Raw genomic sequence first — 21,840 nt, forward strand, 5'->3', positions numbered from 1 at the left:
CCCCAGACAAAACATGAAAAAAACATCAGTCTGGCACATTAAAGGACATTCTACAAAATACTGGATCAGTCTTCTGCAAAATACTTCTTAGTATCATGAAAAATAAGGAAAGACTCTTAAGAAAACTATTATAGATCATGAGGAGATAAGATGAGTAAATGTAATGTGGTATCCGTGATTGGATCCTAGAACAGACAAGGATGTAAAGGGAAAGTGAAACCTGAATAAAGTCTGGGATTTTATCCTAATGTTGTTTTTGTTGTTTTTGTTTTGTTTTGTTTTGGTGTTACTGGGGATTGGATCCAGGAGTGTTCTACCACTAAGCTATATCCCCACATCTTTTTATTTTATTTTGAGCACGGTCTTGCTAAGTTGCCCACAGGCTGGCTTTGAACTTGGGATCCTCCTGTCTCAGCCTCCCCAGTGGCTCTGGCTCATGGTGGAGTATACCTTCATGCCAGCCTCTAATGTTGATTTCTTTACTTTTTGTATTTTGGTGCTGGAGATTGGTCTTGCTAATAAATGTGCTGTTTCTTAGTTTTTTTAAAAAATATTTTGTTAGTTGTAGTTGGACACAATACCTTTATTTTATTTATTTGTTTTTTATGTGGTGCTGAGGATCGAACCCAGTGCCCCACACATGTGAGGCAAGTGCTATACCACTGAGCCACAACCCCAGCCCCTGTTTCTTAGTTTTCACAAATGTGCTGCAATAATATATGGGTAGTATTTGAGGAAGGAAACCAATTCAGTTGTTAAATGTGTGTTATGTGCAAGGCAATGTGCTCACCACCACAGGGGATAAAGTGCATATGAAGACACTTTCCTTGCCTTTGCCCTTAGGGATTATCATCCAAATGGGGAGAATAAGACGACTAATATAAAACAGAACATGACAGAGCCTATGAAAGTATGAACAAGATGCTATGGGGGTTCAGAAGCTGAGAATAGGGCTGGGGATATAGCTCAGTTGGTAGAGCGTTTTGCCTTGCATGCAAGGTTCAATCCCCAGCACCACCATTCCTCCCTCCCCAAAAAATTTGTTCAGAAGCTGAGAATATATAGTTCAATGTTGACTGGTTAGTTGTTTCTTTTCCTCCCCAAGGGAATATCATTTGAGAAGAACTTTGAAGAATAAGCAGGGTTTAGTTACCTTTAGTTACCAGATTCATTGGAAAGCAAATACATGCCTGGGCTCTTCAATATGACCAGCTCTATCACTTGTTAGTTCTGTGACCTTGGGCAAGTTATTTAATGCCACTTGAGTCTTTGTTTCTCATTTGTAAGATTGGGTTAGTAACTCCTGCTTGAAAACATTCTTTTGAGAGCCAAACAGAGGTAATGTTAGTTTAGTAAGGTGCCCATTATATATTTTTTGTAAAATATTTTTTAATTGTCAATGGACCTTTATTTATTTATTTTTTACTTATTTAAATGTGGTGTCAAGAATTGAACCCAATGCCTCACACATGCTAGGCAAGCACTCTACCCCTGAGCCACAACCCAACCCCATTGTAAGTTCTTAAAGCTATATGATATGGAAAGAATCATATATCCCTAAAGGCATGGGGCCTGGAGTACTAGTAGTGTTTAGAAAGGTGAATGTGAACCATTTTATGAATGCTTTCATGGATTGAGCAGCTTGTAGGAGTAAGGAGTTTGTGTGTTTTAAGATTGATTTAGGCTGGGCGAGGTGGCGCACACCTGTAATCCCAGCAGCTTGGGTGGGTAGGTGGGGTCTCTGAAGCAGGAGGATCACAGATTCAAAACCAGCTTCAGCAACTGAGTGAGACTCTGTCTGAAAAAGGGGTGGGGATGTGGCTCAGTGGTTAAGTGCCTGTGAGTTCAATCCTTTAATCCCTGGTACAAAGAAAGAGAGACAACAAGACAGAGACAGAGAAAGAAGATTGATTTGGTGGAGACGCATGTGGGCTGCTAATGCCTTCCTATTTCCTTGGTGAAGATTATTGTCCTCTTAACGTTAGGCCTCAGTAAACAATTAGCCCAGAATCCTCTAGATTATTAAAGGTGATTCATTACAATGTAATTTAGGAACCTCAAAAAACAGGACCATGAATATGCTGTTAGATACACTTAATTTGTATTTAGTAATAAAGGGCCTTTAATATTTTTAGATATATTGGCTGAAGCACCTTTCCTAGATGATAGTTTTTATTTTTCTTTTGACAGTTTTAGTAGATAAAGATTTAAACAGCACATCATTGACTTCCTGTGAAGCTCTGTTGAAAGAAGTTCCGTTGTATCTATTTTTAAAACTGGTTACTATGAAGAGAGGATTCTGCTACTGAGTTATAAATGTCATCTCAGTATGTTCTCAGTCAGCATTCTTTGGAGGAAACTAGTATTTGTGTATAAGGTTTTTGGAGTTTAACAAGAAGAGCAACAGTTGTCTCAGTGAAATGAAGTACTTCAAAGCATTGATCCCTTTGCCCTTCATCAGCAGTACAGTTAATTTACCAAGTGATGGTAAGGAATAGGTTACATTGTAACCTTATTTTGGTGATATTTTACAACCCCCAAATAGTATGTTTTGCAGTTTATTATTAACTACTATATTAAAACTGAAAGCATTTTTGGAATTTTCCCCTTGGAAAAGGTAGAACCATAGTCCTCAAATATTGTTAAAATAGATTTATGTCTAAATCACTGAGGGTTTTCCCCAATGTTTTGTTATGAAATTTTTCAGTTACATGGAAAAGTTGAAAGAATTTTACAACCACTATATTACTGATCTACAGTTAACTAAGTTACTGCTTTTAAAAGGAAAGTTTTTTAAATTTTTTAATTCTAATTTGTTAGTGGAATGCATTACAATTCATATTACACATATAGAGCACAGTTTTTCATATTTCTGGTTGTATACAAAGTATATTCACACCATTGGTATCTTCATACATGTACTTTGGATAATGATGTCCACCATTATTTCTAACCCCTTGCCCCCTCCCTTCTGCTCCAACCCCTTTGCCTTATCTAGAGTTCATCTATTCCTCCCATCTCCCCCTCCCTACCCCACTATGAATCATCTTCCTTATATCAGAGAAAACGGTCTGCATTTGGTTTTTTGGGATTGGCCAACTTCACTTAGCATTATATTCTCCAGCTCCATCCATTTATCTGCAAATGCCATGATTTTATTCTCTTTTATTGCCGAGTAATATTCCACTGTGTATACCACATTTTTAAAATCCATTCATCTACTGAAGGGCATCTAGGTTGGTTACACAATTTAGCTACTGTGAATTGTGCTTCTATAAACATTGATGTGGCTGTGTCCCTGTAGTATACTGTTTTTAAGTCCTTTGGGTATAGACCAAGGAGAGGGATAGCTGGGTCAAATGGTGGTTCCATTTCCAGTTAGGAAAGTTCATATAAAAATCAAACTTCTTCCGGCTGGGGTTGTGGCTCAGTGGTAGAGTGCTCGCCTAGCATGCACGAGGCACTGGGTTCAATCCTCAGCACCACATAAATGAAAAATAAAGATATTATTTCCACCAAAACTTAAAAAAAAAAAATCAAACTTCTTTGAATCTTTGAGCCATTTTCATGTGAGTCTAATTTGAAATGGCTGAAGTAATTCTTGATGTTTCTGTAATATTTCTTCAGAATCTGTAAAATTCTTCAAGTAAACTTCTTCACACATTCTGGGATTTAGCATATCCCTAGTGTACATAATAGTATTTTAGATTAACAGGTTAGATTTATTTTTCAGGCCCCTGATAGGGTTCATGCAATTAACTGTTCATTTAAATTCAGTAAGACGTAAATTCACTTAAATTTCTAGACAGGCAGGAAGAAAATATATTTGTCGTGCTTGGTTATGAGAGGCTAGCACTGGCTTTCACTCTCCTGTCTTTCTTTTTCAATTCTCTTATGAAATTAAACTCAATTTGATTTATTTTCCAGTTTCCAAATCAATGGTATGCCATACATTCATAGTTCAAAGAAAAATAACTCCTTTTAAAAAGTAGCACTTTAGTTAATTGAAGATCAGTATATAGGGCTGGAGATGTGGCTCAAGCTGTAGCGCGCTCGCCTGGCATGCGTGGGGTGCTGTGTTCGATCCTCAGCATCACATAAAAATAAAATAAAGATGTTGTGTCCACCGAAAACTAAATAAAAATAAAATATTAAAAAATTCTCTCGTTCTCTCTCTTTAAAAAAAAAGAGTTACTTTCAAAAAAAAAAAAAAAAAGATCAGTATTATATTTACAGTGGCTATAAAATTTTTTTTCAACTTTTCTATGTAACTGAAAAATTTCATAACAAAACATTGGGGGAAACCCTCCAATAATTTAGGCATAAATCTACTTTAACAATATTTGAGGACCAATGGTCTGTCTTTTCCAATGGGAAAATTTCAAAAATGTTTTAACACAATGGTTAACAAGCTGCAAAACATTACACATTATACCACTTTAGGGATGTAAAATATTCCCTAAATGAGGTTACATTGTAACACCTATTCCTTGCCAAGACACATTTAGGTGATGGTAAGTGGAATGAGATCTTTGAGAGTAATTGACTTCCTTTTATCATATCAAATGGAGAGGAGGCCCAAAGAGGTTAAAAAATTGCCAAAGAAATAAAAGTTCATAGATCAGTAAATACATGTTAGTCCTCTAGATTTCTTAATTATTATCATACATATATTCAGGCACTGCTTTGTAGAAAGGAATAAGCAGATGCTGGACAATTCTAGTTTTTCAGGAGGTCAACATTGGAAGATAGCAAATTTGAGGTCAGCCCAGGCTCTGTCTCAAAATAAAAAGGACTCCCATGTAGCTCATTGGTATCTTACTTTCTTAGCATGTGCAAGGCTCTGAGTGATCCTCAATATCGAAGAGGGGGGAAGAAAAAAAAAGGAGAAAGACTAAATAGACCACACATGTCAGTTGGAAATGTATTGCTGTCAAATGGAGTTTCAAAAAAAATGTAACCTTGATGGAGAATTTCTCTATGAATACATTGGATTCATTACTTTGTAATCATCTTACTACTTTTTCTGGAGGGCTTCAATCTCTTAATATTCATTTATCAGCCATCTTTTTCTTCTCGAAACTATTACAGTACTTCTAAAGGATGAAGCATTCTCAACAAAGATGGGTGATACTACTCTCAGTACTTAAGTGTTAAATAATAAACACATTTTAAATAGAAGGGGCTAATTTATCTCCTCATGTATGTTCTTTTTTCCATTTCCCCTTTCTGTGTTTCTGTGCAAAGCACTTTATAGTCAAGAGTTACGTGACAGTTTTTTTCAGTATTTTATAAAGTAGTGGGTGCACTAGTTGAAATCATTTGAGGGATTTTCTGTTTCTCTTTTATTCATACAGAAGCTACTTTTCAGCTTCTCTCTTGCTTTAAATGGTGTGGTTCCTGTCAAATTGTATTTATATTTTTACTTTTGAAGCTAAAACAGGAGCTATTATCCAATTGTTTTTTAGTATACTTGTGTATTGGCAACATATAAATCTTAGCTCCTTATTAGCTGAAATTTTACACAGAGTGTGATACTGCATTAGACCTGCTGTATAAAAGTGTGTTGGTGTTAAGAGTAGGATTTGTGATAGGAGGAAAAAAAAACTGTCATCATCTTTTTTAAAATTTATTTTTAGTTGTAGATGGACACAATACCTTTGTTGTATTTATTTGTTTTATGTAGTGCTGAGGATTGAACCCAGTGCCTCACATGTGTGAAGCAAGTGCTCCACTAACTGAGCTAACAACCCTCACCCAAATCTGTCACCAATCTTGACCTTCAAAAAAAAAAAATTGATAATGCATGTAGAATCAGCAGTTGATTTGGGGGAAGTTGTGAGAGGAGAAAAGATGGAGGTTGTAGAAAAGAAGTTGTGGTTGCTTAGATGTGGATGTTTAGAGTTAAAGGTAGTACAGAATGACCTCTTTTCTCAAATGTCTTATACAGAAAAACGTGTACTACTTGTTACTGTTGGAACTTAGGAAAGAAAAGTTCTATCTTCCAGACATTTATAAATTAATAGTTGTGCTTGTGCTTTGTGAAGAATTATCAAAACATGTTGTATGAATTGAAGTAATTGCTGACAGAATATTAAAGTGTTGCTTACCTCATAACAAGGTCTAACATCTGCATGCCTCATTGGTCTGTTCACTTGTTAAGACAGATTCTGGTGATTAAATTCTGCCCTATGCACTGTAGACACTGAACCATAAGCCTAAGGTCTTAAATGTTACTGAATAGAATTGCAACTTAGATCAGTTACAAAATGGTCTGACCCATAGTCTTTTATAGATTTATTGTTTCCTTTTAAGAAGTGTGGTGCTTATAGTGCACATCTCTGGTGGTTTGAAGAAATGTATGCTGGCTTTATTTGGGGAAGGGGGATGCATTCTAGAGTAGGAAATGTCTTAAATTGATTTTCAGTAACTATTTCAGTCAGCACTTTGAACTGCTCTTAGGTATCTGGTGCCATTATATCTTTGTGGTCAATAACTTTCCCTTTTTGAGGCTTACTTCACAGATTTAAAAAAGCTTTCAGTCCATTATTATTTTGGTATATATATTTTGTCTCTGATCCAGAGTAATACTAGATGCCTGGTAGATTTTAAGTGGAAAATTAACTTGAAAAGATACATTGAGGCCCAGTTATTCCAAGATTTATTGCCTGTCTTTTCTTCAGATTCAGCTTAAACATCAACACTCTGAGAAGCCTCTAAGACCACCATCCCTGAACAACAACCTGCTCTGTTCTCTTCTCATACTGTTTCATTTCCTCAAAGCAATTTTCTTCCACCCCTGATACTCTCTAATGAGATCATGAATGCCATGAAACCTGGTATTTGTTTTTATCATTACTTTATTCATCCCCAGAGCCTGTCACATAGTAGACAATTGGGTGTTTTCCTGAAGGTATAGCGAAAGTTAGAAATAGTGCCAGCATCCAGAAATGGATGTAGTGCTTATGAATACAGAAAACTATATCAACAAGTTGGATTTAGATGACGTAAGAAATATACAGAGAAATTGCTGTGATACAGCTTTTTTAAAAAAGATATTTTTAGATGTTGATGAACCTTTGTTTTATTCATTTATTTATATGTGGTGCTGAGAATCGAACCCAGTGCCTCACACATGCTAGGCAAGTGCTCTACCACTGAGCCACAACCCCAGCCCCATGTGATACAGCTTAATCATGTGTAGCTGGCTTCTTAAGAAATGACAGTTAAGCTGGATCTTATTTCAGACTAGAGAAATAGATGAGACATGAGAAAAGAAGGGTGGTAGGTTTAAGAAATGGTGAAATATTCTGTGGGCTAGAACATACTAGTGAAGAATTAAGAATTTAGTTAGGAAGTTAGATTAGATTCAGGTTAGTGGAAAATCTTAAAATCCAAGCTGAGTTTGGATTTTATCCCATTTGCACTTTGGAAATTAATTTTTCCTCCCTCAAAAGGCAGTTCAGGGGCTGGGGTTGTGGCTCAGTGCTAGAGCGCTTGCTGAGCATGTGTGAGGCCACTAGGTTTGATTCTCAGCACTACATATAAGTAAAATAAAGGTCCATTGACAATTAAAATTTTAAAAAAAATTTTTTTAAAAGGCAGTTCATGTGGTAAGATTTGAGAACATAGGAAGAGACTGGAGACTGGAATTTAAATTATGGAAGGTGAAGGGTAACAAGGAATTTATATTAGAATAATAACATAATTCAAAGATAGGATTGACAACACAGTTGTCAGCAAATTGACAAATAAATCAGATACAGAGTACAAAGGAAATACAAGAAGCCAAGGCAGCTCTTGAGATTTTGAATTTGTCAGAAGAAAGACATGTTGCCATTAAATACAGAATAGGAAACCTGAAGGAAGAGCAGATTTGAGAAGGAAGATTAGTTTAATTCTGAGCATGTTGTGTGGTGCTGGCATGCTGGTGGGGAAGTATGTATGGTAGATAGTTGGAAAAATTTACCAAGGCCCAAGATTTGGGAATTATTTGCAAAGTAGCTTTTGATACTGCAGAGGAAGAAAAGAAAGTGCATGGAGAAATAATGGATAACAGCACAGAGCAAATTCTTGGGAAATACCTCTTAGAAAGATGGGGGGGAAAGGGAGCTGGGGATATAGCTCAGTTGGTAGAGTGCTTGCCTTGCATGCACAAGGCCCTGGGTTAAAACAAAAAAGAAAGAAAGAAAGGGAGAAAAGCTAAAAAAGAACAAAAGCAAGAGAGGACAATATTTTCAAAACCAAGAAAAGTTATCTCCATGAAGAAGTAAGATTCAAACTATTTTCTTCAGAGCTCTGCTGTAACCTAAAAGTGTAATGTACAGTTGTCCCTTGGTATCTAGGGGGCTTGTCCCTTATATAAAGTGGTTTAGTATTTGCATATAACCTGTGTACATCTTCCTGTGTACTGTATAAAGATCATCTCTGGATTATTCAGAATATCTGAAACAATATAAATGTAACATAAATAGTTGTTATACTCTATTGTTTAGGGAATAATGACCAGAAAAGCCTGTACATATTCAGTAGATATGATTTCCATCCAACTGACCTTTCTTTCCTTCTTTTCTTCCTTTCCCCCAAAACCGTAAAATAATTTTATTATACTAAAAATGTGCTTTTTTTTATGTTGATTACTTTCCCCATTTCCCTACCACTGGAAAGTATCTTCATGGGTAAAATGCAGTCCATTTATTTAGACATACTCTTCTTAGGCAATTTTAACTTCTTCCTCTGTTGTAACACTACTCAATATTTATCACTTTTAGTCTTCTCTTCAGATACTTTTTTCTTCAGGATAATTTGCATCCTTGCCTCCATCTGTTTCTGCTTCGTTGTCCTCTCCAGTGGGAAAAGCCAATGTACCTTCTATTTTCACTATTCTGCTTTTCTTCATTATTTTCTCCATTCAATCTGAACTCAACTTTTATAGAATGCATCTTCTGCACTGTTTCTGCCAGTATCCAGGTCTGTCTTCAAGGTAACATTGTACTGAAAAGACTACAACTCTTTCCAGGTCTTTGTAGTCTATTGTCACACTAGGGTCATTCATAAACTCCTCTTCCTGCTCACTCCTTGTCATGGTCCCCTTTTTAAGTTGTTGATGGATCTTTATTTTATTCATTTATTTATATGTGGTGCTGAGAATCGAACCCAGTGCCTCACACATGCTAGGCATAGCTCTACCACTGAGCCACAACCCAAGCTCCGAGTTTATACTACTTTTTGGTCTTATGGAAAATGGAAAAATACATCCTGGAGACATTAAAAGCCCTGGAATCTCAGAAAATATTATGGAAACATGTTTTATAATTTGATGCATTTAACTTTGTACTAGAAAAAGATAAGTATTGATTCCAGGAAGCAATATGAAGAAATGTGTCTCTTGAAGTATAACTCATGGTGTAGTCTAAGTGTCTAGCTTTCTTAAACACTGGCGAGCAGTCTGACACTAAACACAACCGGAGTGCATATGACCTATGAATCAGGGTCGTTTGTCCCTCTCCAAGGCCCTGCTGACTGAATAGGTGAGTTTTCTTTGTAATGTTTTGGTCCTCAGTTGGTTGAATCCTTGTGTGTGGAGCCCACAGATACGGAGGGCCAACTGTGTATTCTACATCTCATACATTATTTTGTTATACGTTTAGCATTATTCTTTACTCATCATAGTTCTCAGTTTTACACATCTTAAGGAATCATGAGCTTCTGTGCATTTTTTTTCCCCCTCTTCCCACCCGTCTTCCCCATACTGGGGATTATACCTAGAGGTGCTCTACTGAGCTACATACCTAGCTTTTTTTTTTTTTTTTTGGAGACAGAATCTCACTTAAGTTGCTGAGGCTGGCCTAGAACTTGGGATCTTCTTCCCTCAGTTTTCCAATCTCTAGGATTAAAGACATGTGAAACATACCAGCTTCCTTGCCTTTAAATTGCTGAGGCTGGCTTTGAACTTGCCAGCCTCCACCTCCCCAGCCACTGGGATTACGGATTACAAGCATGGCTCCTTACCTATCTTTAAGGATTAATATTTGGCAGAATGTTGTGTAGATAGTTGAAATCCAAGCCCCTGATTATGAAGTTTAGTGTCCTGTTGCAGAATTGAACATAAATTCACTGGGAGTAGTTTATGCTTGCAGGTTTTCTACCGAGTTATCTGCTTCATATACCATTTGTGATGTATTCTTTCTTTCTTTCTTTTTTTTTTTTTTAGCCATGCTAGGTATAGAACCTGGGCTTCACACACGATAGGCAAGCTACACCTCCAGCTCTATGATGTAGTCTTGATCTTGTCTATTTTTGTTTTCTCTTTGGTAAATGATAGAAATTCTAACAGTACTCAAAAGAGCTTGAGCTGTAAGGAGGAAAAAGTTAAAGGGTTCTGGGGATTGGATATATGCATGTATTTTGATCTTACACTTGAATTATTTTAGAAAATCTTCTAAAATATTACTTTTACCAGCTTGGTGGGTGCCTTTGGAAATAAAATAGAAACCTAGAAAGGGAATAGCCTACTGAGCACAGTGTCACAGACCTGTAATCAAGGAACTGAAACAGCTATACAGGATGTCAAAGACGGTATGAAAAAAGAATGAAAAATATCTCATTAATGTTTTAATATTGATTACATGTTTAAATTATTATTGTTTGGGTATATTTGGTTTATATAAAATATATTAATTAATTAACATTAATTTGACCTGTTTATACAAAATAAATTAATTAACATTAAAAAAAAAAAAAGGAACTGAAACAGGAGAATCACAAGTTCGAGGCCAGCCCCGGCAACTCAGGGAAACCCTGAATAACTTAGTGAGACCCTGTCTCAAAATAAAAAAGGGCTGGGATGTGGCTTATTGGGAAAGTTGTACTGATTTCAATCCCCAGTACCAAAAGGGGGGGGAGGGGTAGCTTGCTACAAGTGAGAAAAAGACAAAGAAGGTGATTTGTTGAAAAACTGACTAGAAAAATTTTAGCAACAGTTTGCAAAGGAATTAGGGTTAGTTAATTTTTTGCTGCATTTTATCCCGGAAAGACTCAAAGGTAGCACTGATGGTGACCCTCCAGTATAACATTAAAAAAAAAAAAATCTGTTATTATTAAAGAGGATTTTTAGGCCATCAATAACTGATCATGACTTGAAATTTTATAGTAAGTCCACCTGTGTGATAAGAATAAGGTTTTGGATACATAAATACAAATTGCTGGAACCAGGGAAAATAAGCAAGAATAATGGATAGCTGGTTTGCTGTGTAAGAGTACCCAGAGCCTCTGTGTCTGATTCTGAATGATAGCAGCATTAAAGATAGCATGCACCACCATGCATATAATCTCAGCCACTCAAGAGACTGAGGCAGGAGGATCACGAGTTCAAACCCAGCCTCAGCAACTTAGTGAGGCTCTAAGCAACTCAGCAAGACCTTGTCTCTAATAAAAGATATAAAAGGGCTGGGGATATGACTCAGTGGTTAAGCACCCCTGGCTTCAATCCCTGATACCAAACTCCCTACCCACCTTCAAAAAAAAAAAACCCCAGAATAAAAGATAAACTGATCACAGTATACATCTGAAAGTAAAAACATTATCTGTTAAATTGCAGCATCTTTGCAGCAATTGTAATTATATCCATTAAATAGGGGTTATTAGAACAAAGTTGACCAATTGTAATTGTTTACAACACTGGTAGCATATGCATTTATGTAGGAATTTTCGTGCGGTTTGGATATTAGCATTTCATTTTTCATAAAGGAAGAGGAGTGGTTTATCTCTTCAGAATCTGACTTAATGGAAACATTTGTCAGGTCTGGACATTTAATATTTCTTTAGATCAAGATTTTTAAATTTATCTTCAATTTGGGTGAGTTATGAATATGTTTTTTAGAAATTCAAAATATCTCATATAAAGCAGGAAATAATACATTTTGCTTTTTTAACATTTCCTTTCTTCTGTGGTTGAATGGTTAGAGCTGTGCACAAGTTCTTGTCTGTCAAATTAAAAAGCAAATTTACTCACGTTAGTTTATAATTTAGTTATTAGGTCTCATTAGTTTAAGATTCAAAACTGGGGGCTGGGGATGTGGCTCAAGCGGTAGCGCGCTCGCCTGGCATGCGTGCGGCCCGGGTTTGATCCTCAGCACCACATACAAACAAAGATGTTGTGTCCGCCGATAACTAAAAAAAATAAATATTAAGAAAAAAAAAAAAGATTCAAAACTATAGGATATGTGACTATGACTACCCCCCTTCTTTACTATATAACATCTTTGGGCAGTTAAGAGGAAGCCTAGTAAATGCAGCACTCTTCCATTATATTTGCATCTTTCACTGATGTTAAAGCAAAAACATTGAAGCCCTTTGTTCAATAAGGATATAACAGAATATTTAAGATTACCAGTAGCATATTCCATCCTTTCTTCTATAGTTTTGTATATCTTTGAATAATATTGATCAGAAAGTGTATTTGAAAAGTTTCTTTTAAATTTTATTTTATTTATTTATTTGTTTTTTGTAGTGCTGGAGATCAAATCCAGGACCTTACATGTGCTAGGGAAGTGTTTCATCACTAAGTTACACCCCCAGCCCTTTTTTATTTTAATGTTCATGTTAATTAGATCTCTTCTATAATGAATTCAGTGCATTTAAAATAAAAATAATTTATCAGTTTAATTATTTTACTTCTGATCATTTATAGGCGAAACCTAACCAAACTGTCCCTAATCTTCAGCCACATGCTGGCAGAACTAAAAGGCATCTTTCCAAGTGGACTTTTTCAAGGAGATACATTTCGGATTACTAAAGCAGATGCTGCAGAATTCTGGAGAAAAGCTTTTGGGGAAAAGTAAGTCTCAAAATAGTAAATATGAATTATGAAAAACTGAAACTTATAAAGTTTTTGTTTACTGTTTTACTAATGAAATATTTAATATGTGAAAGAACTTTGAAAAAAACAAATATGTATACTTACTTCCTACTTTTGATCACTATTATTTGCCCTAATCATTTTTTTTAAAGAAACAAAACTTTCACTTGAAACCTATGCTTTATGATTGATCAGTTCTGCTATTAGTGACATTTACATTTCAAATTATTTGCTCTTGTAAACAATGCTTCAATAAGCATTATCTAAGTTTCTTCAACCAAGATACCAGTTTATGTTTCTATAAGTAGTATGTCAGAGTTCTAGGGCTGGGAGTATAGCTCAGTGGTAGAGTGCTTGCCTAGTTTATGTGACGTCCTGGGTTTGATTCTTAGCACCGGTAAAAATAAAAATAGAAATTATTTTATACATAAAATATAGACTAGTTCATAATTTTAAAGGCCTAGTTGGGGGGTTAAAGGTGTAGCTAAGTGGTAGGGTACATGTATGTGTGAGATACGGTGTTCAATCCCCAGTATTCCGCCTGCTGCCCCATTAAAAAGCCTAGTTGAGGGCTGGGGATGTGGCTCAAGCGGTAGCGCGCTCACCTGGCATGCCTGCGGCCTGGGGTTCGATCCTTAGCACCACATACAAACAAAGATGTTGTGTCCGCTGAAAACTAAAAAATAAATATTGAAAAATTAAAAAAAAAAAAAAAAAGCCTAGTTGAAGAAGATGGGTAGAAATGTTGATTTATTCCTTTAACTCAGTAACTGCATTGAAAAAAGACTTTAAGATGTTTTTTGGTCTCTTATTTTCAGACAGGTGAATATATAAACTTTGCAAAAGCAATAAGACTGTATTTATTTAAAGATCTTAAGAACAGAAATTCATAATATCTCTTGTTAGCCTTATCTGGGGTTTAATCACTCTTAGTTTAAATAATTTCTTCATCTCTGTCAGAATTCTGTTCTTTCAGTACCATAAGCCTATTTCCTCCTATATACCTTGATAATGTGGATTCCTTAGAGAATATAGAATGTTTTACATGTTTTTAAAAAGTTAGTTTAGCCAGACACATTGGCACAGACCTATAATGCCAGCAACTCCATGAGACTGAGGCAGGAGGATTGCAAGTTCAAGGCCAGCCCCGGCAGTTTAACAAGGCCCTTGGTAACTTAATGAGCTCCTGTCTCAAACTAAAAAAGAGAGCTGGGGATATCACTCAGTGGTAAAACATCCCTGAGTTCAATCTCCATTACCAAAAAAGGAAAAAAAAAAGAAGGTAGTTTAAATACAAGCTTCTAAATAGTAAAGGTCTGGCCAGTAATTACATTTATTATGTTAAAAGGATAATCTCTTTTCTCTTCTTTTGTTTCTCTAATAGAGTAGATGTACCAAGAACGATGAGAAAAAGGAATTAATTTGTGCCATTCTGTAAAAGAATAGTGGAAAAAAACTTGTTACTAATTTCCTCATTAGAGAGTTAAATATTCCTTTTTCCTGTTCTACTCTCAATCTAAAATATAACTCAAAGAATTGATACTGAGAGCTTAATGGGGCTTTTATTTTCCTTGATTATAGCAGTATCTGGAATTATCTCTGTTATCTCAAAATGCTTTCTCTTTCACCCCACCCCCACCACAGGACAATAGTCCCTTGGAAGAGCTTCCGACAGGCCCTACATGAAGTGCATCCCATCAGTTCTGGGCTGGAGGCCATGGCTCTGAAATCCACTATTGATCTCACCTGCAATGATTATATTTCAGTTTTTGAATTTGACATCTTTACACGACTCTTTCAGGTAGGATACTAAAACATACACTAATGTTGCTGTTTCTTCTTTTCTGAAGATAAACCTTTTTTAAAATAAAAAATAAAATTTGGGGCTTTGTCTATTAAAGTGTTTTAATGCATTTAGAAACTATAAGCAGGGGCTGGGGATGTGGCTCAAGCGGTAGCGCACTCGCCTGCCATGCGTGCGGCCCGGGTTCGATCCTCAGCACCACATACAAACAAAGATGTCGTGTCTGCCGAAAACTAAAAAATAAACATTAAAAAAATTCTCTCTCTCTTTAAAAAAAAAAAAAGAAAAGAAAAGAAACTATAAGCAAATAAATTAAAACCACCGTGTAGCATACACACACACATTAATTACTATACAACCTACTTTATTCCCTCAGATCTTTCTTATTGAATATTCTTTTGTATCGCTTTAATGGTTATAGAAGTCCCAGAACATGGATGTATTTGTTTAGTACTCTGTTACTGGGCATTTGTGTTATATTTCCAACTTTTCTTCTATTGTTTCCAAATTCTTTACTTTTAATATCAATGTTTCAGAAAGAACTCATATCTTTCTCCTAAAATAATGTTTTCTCCGGTGCGTGTGTGTCAACTTGCATAAGTATTTATTTGGAACTTACTGATTGCACATGAAGGCCCTATTCTATTTTCCTGACTTTTGTTTCTTGGTTAACCTCACTACTGGTAGTTAGAATTGCTTTACAATTTCTTAAGTTTCATTTTGTATAGTTAAATTTCTCCCTATAAGCATATATTCTTCTTAGCATTTCAAGGTTTTAGTGTCCCAAACATTTGTCTTCTTCAAAATTGACAACATAATTGAGACTTTGTGACCTTGAATTAAAAATTTATAATTGAGAATTGAAGTTGTTGTTCTATATTCTGAGAATAGTTGTGTGTCTGAATAGTCTGTGATTAATCTCTTGTTTCTTTAGCCCTGGTCCTCCTTGCTCAGAAATTGGAACAGTCTTGCTGTAACTCATCCTGGTTACATGGCTTTCCTGACATATGATGAAGTGAAAGCTCGGCTCCAGAAATTCATTCACAAACCTGGCAGGTCAGTGTCATGAAGCAAAGAGGTTTATTCTCAAATTTTTCTCTTATGACTTCTAGAATAGAAGAAACTTGATCTTGTTTTAGTTCACCAGTGGCCAAGATTCTGCAATAGGATTCATTCTGCTGGAATTGGCTTGCTTACATCCTATGATTTGATCAGTGTTTTCAAGCCATTCAAGAATGGGGTGTAGGGCCAGGGGCACCACCATAAGCTCAGCTATATAGTGAGATCCTGTCTCAAACTAAAAAATGGAAAGGACTAAGGATATAGCCCAATGATAAAGTATCCTGTTTCCATCCCCAATACCAAAAGACAAAAAAAATGGGGGTTGAGATGGCCTTTTTTCTGGTCTGGAGTTATTGCTATTTGTTTTCTATAAATGTTATTTGGAGCTAAGTATTGAACTCAAATCCTCAAGTATGCACATAACCTTCCCACTGAAATATATCTCCAGCCCCCTGAACATATACACACTCCCCCCACCCCCTTTTTGGCAGTACTGGGTTTGGGGCAGAGATGGAGTGGGGGAGGTTTGACTCTTTACCACTGAGCTACATCCCCAGCCCTTTTTTCATATTTTGAGACAGGGTCTCACTAAGTTACCCAGGCTGACCTCAAATGTGTGATCCTCCTGACTCAGCCTCCCAAGTAGCTGGGATTATAGGCATGTGTCACGGCACCAGGCTTAGAGAGTTGTCTCTCCCTACCCTAGTACTGGTTTTTCAACATAGGGATGCTCTACCACTAAGCTACATTCCCAGCCCTTATTTTATTTTTTATTTTGAGACAGTGGTAGAGGCTGACCTCACACCTGTAGTCCTGCCTCAGCCTCCTAAATAGCTGGGATTATAGGCATGCACCAACTTTCCCTACTGAAAAGTTGTTCTTGATGGTCTTTTTGAATTTTGTCTCTAACTTGCATTCCACCCTAATACCAGAGTATATGTTAAAACTTCTATTAATCTCTCTCCTCAGTTACATCTTCCGGTTAAGCTGTACTCGTCTGGGTCAGTGGGCTATTGGGTATGTTACTGCTGATGGGAATATTCTCCAGACAATCCCTCACAATAAACCTCTCTTCCAAGCACTGATTGATGGCTTCAGGGAAGGCTTGTGAGTACTCACTGATTAATATCTCCTAGAGTCTAGGAACTTAGGGACTGTAATTTTATCATAAATGACATATTAAGATTCAGGAAACATTAGCAAGTTATGTTTATTTGTCCTTCAAATTCTGTAGACTTTTGTTTTTTATTTGATAGGGATTCCATAAGTGAAATCGTCTTTCTCTGTTGCTTCAGTTATTATTATTTGTCTTTCTCCTTTTCCAAATATTAGCTTACCTGCAAATCTGCACTAGATTTGAAAATACAAAATTAGCAGGAAATTTTATCAGTTACTTGACAGCCAAAATTAAAGTGACTAGATGTTCCCAATGAGAGTAGGCCGGCTTCAGTGGCCTATATCTGTCTTCATCTTAATTTCATTTTGACTCAGCAGCTTTTCTTCAGGCTTTGACTTTTGCTAGTAAGTTCTTGTTCCAGAATTGCTATTCCTTTGGAATCAAAGTACTTATCAGTAAGTTTTAAAAATACTAATTCTTTTTTTTTTAAATATATTTTAGTTGTAGATGGACACAGTACCTTTATTTTATTTATTTTATATGTGGTGCTGAGAATCGAACCCAGTGCCTCACACATGCTAGGCAAGCTCTCTACCACTGAGCCACAACCCCAGCCCTAAAAATACTAATTCTTGACCATGTATTGCCTTCTATAGTTGGATTGAGTAGCCCCAAATTTCAGAGCAGTTTGATTCTAGAAGCTCCCTGGTTGATGATCTTAAGTGTCTTAATTTGTTTCTTGTTACATTCCTTTTAAATACACGTCTCCATTTGTTCAACCTGTACATAGAAATACTTGAGGTCTTTTTTTTAAAAAATTTATATCTTTAGGCTACCCATTGATTAAAGTAGGGATTGGAAAACTATGGCCTATATGGACCAACTATTTTGGTATAGTCTGCAAGCCAAGATAGTTCTTTTTTTTTAAAGTATGTTTGATATCATTTGTGTATATTAACCAGCACTGACAATTGACTTCAGTAAAACCACAAGGCTGGTTACTCTTTTTGCAGCTATTTGTTTCCTGATGGACGAAATCAGAATCCCGACCTGACGGGCTTATGTGAACCAACTCCCCAAGATCATATCAAAGTGACCCAGGTGAATTATGCTTTGTATTATAACCATATCACTGGAGCCAAGCTTTTGGATACCGTTTACAGAAAATATAAGTTATTGGAGTGTTTTAATTTTAAAACATTAACTGGATTAATGAATTTATGTGTGAGTGGTTTCTTCTTTAAATTGTGCAGCTTTAAATGGGACCCAAGATTAGATGTTTCTGATATAAATAAGTCTTTACTTTTTTTGTTTATGTTTATAGTTACTGTCATTCAGTCAACAAATAATCTCTTTATTTTTTTAATCAAAGGAACAATATGAATTATACTGTGAGATGGGCTCTACATTCCAACTGTGTAAAATATGTGCTGAAAATGATAAAGATGTAAAGATTGAGCCCTGTGGACACCTCATGTGCACATCATGTCTTACATCGTGGCAGGTATAGATCCAAACCATGCATTTTCTCTGCTTTGTAATTACTCTGAAGAATTGGGTTTTATATATCCTTTATAGATACAAAGGGTGGGCTTACTTTGTGGGCTAGGCCTAAATTTTAAATCCATCCATCCATCCATCCACTCTTCCTTCCTTTCTTCCTCCTTCTTCCTGTATTGAAGATTAAACTCAGGGCTTTGCAAATGTTAAGCATGTGTACTTTCACTGATCTATACACTGAACCATTTGATTTCATCTTTATGTCTAGGAAATAAATTTACTAGTAGAAAAATGTATTAAATACTTTTAGATGCATTCATTACTAACTTTTGCTTTCTCTGTAGGAATCAGAAGGTCAGGGCTGTCCATTCTGCCGATGTGAAATCAAAGGTACTGAGCCCATTGTGGTAGATCCGTTTGATCCTAGAGGAAGTGGCAGCCTATTGAGGCAAGGAGCAGAAGGAGCTCCCTCCCCAAATTATGATGATGATGATGATGAACGAGCTGATGATTCTCTGTTCATGATGAAGGAATTGGCAGGTGCCAAGGTAAGACTACAATTTCAAAGACTAGCAAGTATCATTATGAACTATTTTCTACAGCCAAGGAGCACTTTATGACATCCAAACTACAAAAGGGCACTAATAGCTGATATTTATTGAGCTCTTGCTATAAGATACAGTGTTAAGCATTTTACTTATTTTAACTCATAATCTTTACAACAACCCTCTGAGACTGTTGTTATCCTCATTTAACAATGAACCATTTGAGCCATAGAGAGAGAGAGAGAAATTTGCGAAGGATCACACAGCTAGTTAGGAGCTGCCAGACTAGCTTTAAGGCCCATATTCTTACTATATGTATCTGAGGGACTGGGTTTTAACACATATATCTTGGTGGAGAAATGGGGAAGGAAATAAAGAACTAAACCCTATTTTATATGCTACTGTGACTAGTACATGATTTTGTTTTTGTTTTTTCCTTCTATGACGGAATCTTGTCATTTGAAAGTCAGTTAAGTTGGATAAGAAATAAAATGAGACAGTAATCAGATGGTTGGTAGGAAGTGCTATACCTTGTGCCCTGTAGAAGCTAAACAAACTGGAAAGGCTCTAGTAAAGATTAAAAAAAAAAAAAAATGAAGGTAAAGAAAGGATGTGATCAAATGCTATTTCCTCAGACAGGTAGGGTACAACAGGGGTTTACTCATTAAATCTTAGAAGTAAGACAGTTCTTGAAGATTTTAGTAAGTAAAATTTTCTTTAGTAAATAAAAATTCTTTAGTAAATAAAACAATGGGTTAATGATATGCTGTAGAGTCTATACTTTAGAATGCTATGTACTCATGGGATACATTTCTGTGATACAAAAAGCTTTCTTTTATATCAGCACATGACTACCTGATGCAAAATAGGTGCTTGATAAACATCCTGGAAGAGTGAATTTTATCTCCCCTTATTTCAGTTTCTCACCATCTTCTATCCTTCCTGATACGAAATCATTGATCTACAACACAGATCTGATCACCTCATCCCTTGACTTCACACTGTTTGATGTCTTCTCATTTCTTAACAACACCTTTATTTATTTATTTTTATGTGGTGCTGAGGATCGAACCCAGAGCCTCCCACATGCTAGGTGAGCACTCTACTATTGAGCCACAAACCCAGCCCGACTTCTCATTTCTTAATGAGTGAAGTGTGTTCTCCTTTCTAGGTACCTGACCTTGATAATTTCTTTCCTCTTTATTCTTTGTGGTCCAGCAAGGCTAACCCATTAGAATTTCTCTCTGCTTTATCTTGGCAATTTCTGTGTAATTTAAAGTATTTTGCATTGTAAAATCTCAGAAGTGAAGAGCCATCGTTTTTTGTTTGTTTTTATTTTTATTTTTTTTGTGGTCCTGGAGATTGAATCTAAAGGCCCTCTGCCATGGAGCCATCTCTCCAGCCCTTTTTATTTTATATTATGAGACCTGGTCTCACTAAAGTTGTCAAGGGGACCTCCAGCTTGGGATCCTCTAGCTTAAGCCTCCTAGGTCACTGGGTTTCAGGTGTATGCCACCATGCCTGGCATAGTATCTTATTTTTAATTAGCTACTAAAGAGTTGAACAAATATTAATTACTTTCAGTGTTTGACTATAATTGATATTACATCAAGCAGAATTGGATGAATTTATCAGTAGTAGATCAATAGTGAGTAATGGGAAATCTGGGCTTTCGAGTGATATATTCTTGGTATTTTGAAGGTGACAGTAGCCTTGGTCCATCACAAGACTTTGTCAAGATTTAAAGAGATTCCTTGACCCCTCATGCATTTTTTCATAGAATACTACCTGTTTATTCATTAAAAGTGTACTGGCAGACAGGGAAGGTGGCACATGCCTGTAATCCCTGGGGCTCAGGAGGCTAAGGCAGGAGGATTGCAAGTTCAAATCTAGCCTCAGCAATTTAGCAAGACCCTGTTTCAAAATCAAAAATAAAATGGGCTGAATCAATAAATGGAGTGGACTCAAACTAAAAAGTTTCTTCTCAGCAAAAGAAACAAATCTGTGAGGTAAATAGAGAGCCTACATCTTGGGAGCAAATCTTTACCCCTCACACATCAATAGAGCACTAGTCTCTAGGGTATATAAAGAACTCAAAAAGCTAAACACCAAAAAAAAAAAAAAAAAACCAAAACAAATAACCCAGTCAATAAATGGGCCAAGGACCTGAAGAGACACTTCTCAGAAGATGATGTACAATCAATCAACAAATAACATGAAAAAATGTGATGACTAGGAATTAGAGAAATGCAAATCAAAAACACTGTAAGATTTCCTCTCACTGCAGTCAGAATGGCAGCTATTATGCATTCAAACAATAATAAGTATTGGCAAGGATGTAGGGGAAAAGGCACACTCATACACTGCTGGAGGGACTGCAAATTGGTGCAGCCAATATGGAAAGCAGTATGGAAATTTCTTGGAAAATTAGGAATGGAACCACCATTTGACCCAGCTATCCCTCTCCTCAGTCTATACCCAAAGGACTTAAAAACAGCATACTACAGGGACACAGCCACATCAGTGTTTATAGCAGCACAATTCACAATAGCTAAACTGTGGAACCAACCTAGAAGCCCTTCAGTAGATGAATGAATTTTTTTTTTTAAATGTGGCATATATACACAGTGGAATATTACTCAGCAATAAAAGAGAATAAAATCATGGCATTTGCAGGTAAATGGATGGAGTTAGAGAAGATAATGCTAAGTGAAGTTAGCCAATCCCAAAAAAAACAAATGCTGAATTTTTTTTTTTTTTTTAATATAAGGAGACTGATTCATAGTGGGATAGGGAGTGGGAACATGGGAGGAATAGATGAACTCTAGATAGGGAAGAGAGGGGGCATGGGTTTATTAATGATGGTGGAATGTGATGATCATTATTATCCAAAGTACAGATATGAAAACACAAATTGGTATGAATATACTGTGTACACAACCAGAGATATGAA

At 36.2% G+C, this 21,840-nt stretch overlaps 1 protein-coding gene and 1 pseudogene across 3 annotated transcripts in view; one reads left to right on the forward strand and one right to left on the reverse strand.

Annotated features, from left to right (window-relative positions):
* Cbl (Cbl proto-oncogene) overlaps nucleotides 1–21,840 on the forward strand; it is a 104,805-nt gene that overhangs the window by 58,925 nt on the left and 24,040 nt on the right. For all 3 annotated transcript variants that reach the window (XM_027930587.3, XM_071616771.1, XM_071616772.1), the window contains 7 exons: nucleotides 12,692–12,838; nucleotides 14,504–14,660; nucleotides 15,598–15,719; nucleotides 16,695–16,832; nucleotides 17,856–17,943; nucleotides 18,215–18,346; nucleotides 18,687–18,890. In XM_027930587.3, the coding sequence (XP_027786388.3) occupies nucleotides 12,692–12,838; nucleotides 14,504–14,660; nucleotides 15,598–15,719; nucleotides 16,695–16,832; nucleotides 17,856–17,943; nucleotides 18,215–18,346; nucleotides 18,687–18,890 (988 nt within the window). The remainder of the gene's footprint in view (nucleotides 1–12,691; nucleotides 12,839–14,503; nucleotides 14,661–15,597; nucleotides 15,720–16,694; nucleotides 16,833–17,855; nucleotides 17,944–18,214; nucleotides 18,347–18,686; nucleotides 18,891–21,840) is intronic.
* LOC114088817 (mitochondrial transcription rescue factor 1 pseudogene) lies at nucleotides 8,695–9,404 on the reverse strand (annotated as a pseudogene).

Source organism: Marmota flaviventris, chromosome 9 (genome assembly GCF_047511675.1).
Source record: "Marmota flaviventris isolate mMarFla1 chromosome 9, mMarFla1.hap1, whole genome shotgun sequence".
Lineage (NCBI taxonomy): Eukaryota > Metazoa > Chordata > Mammalia > Rodentia > Sciuridae > Marmota > Marmota flaviventris.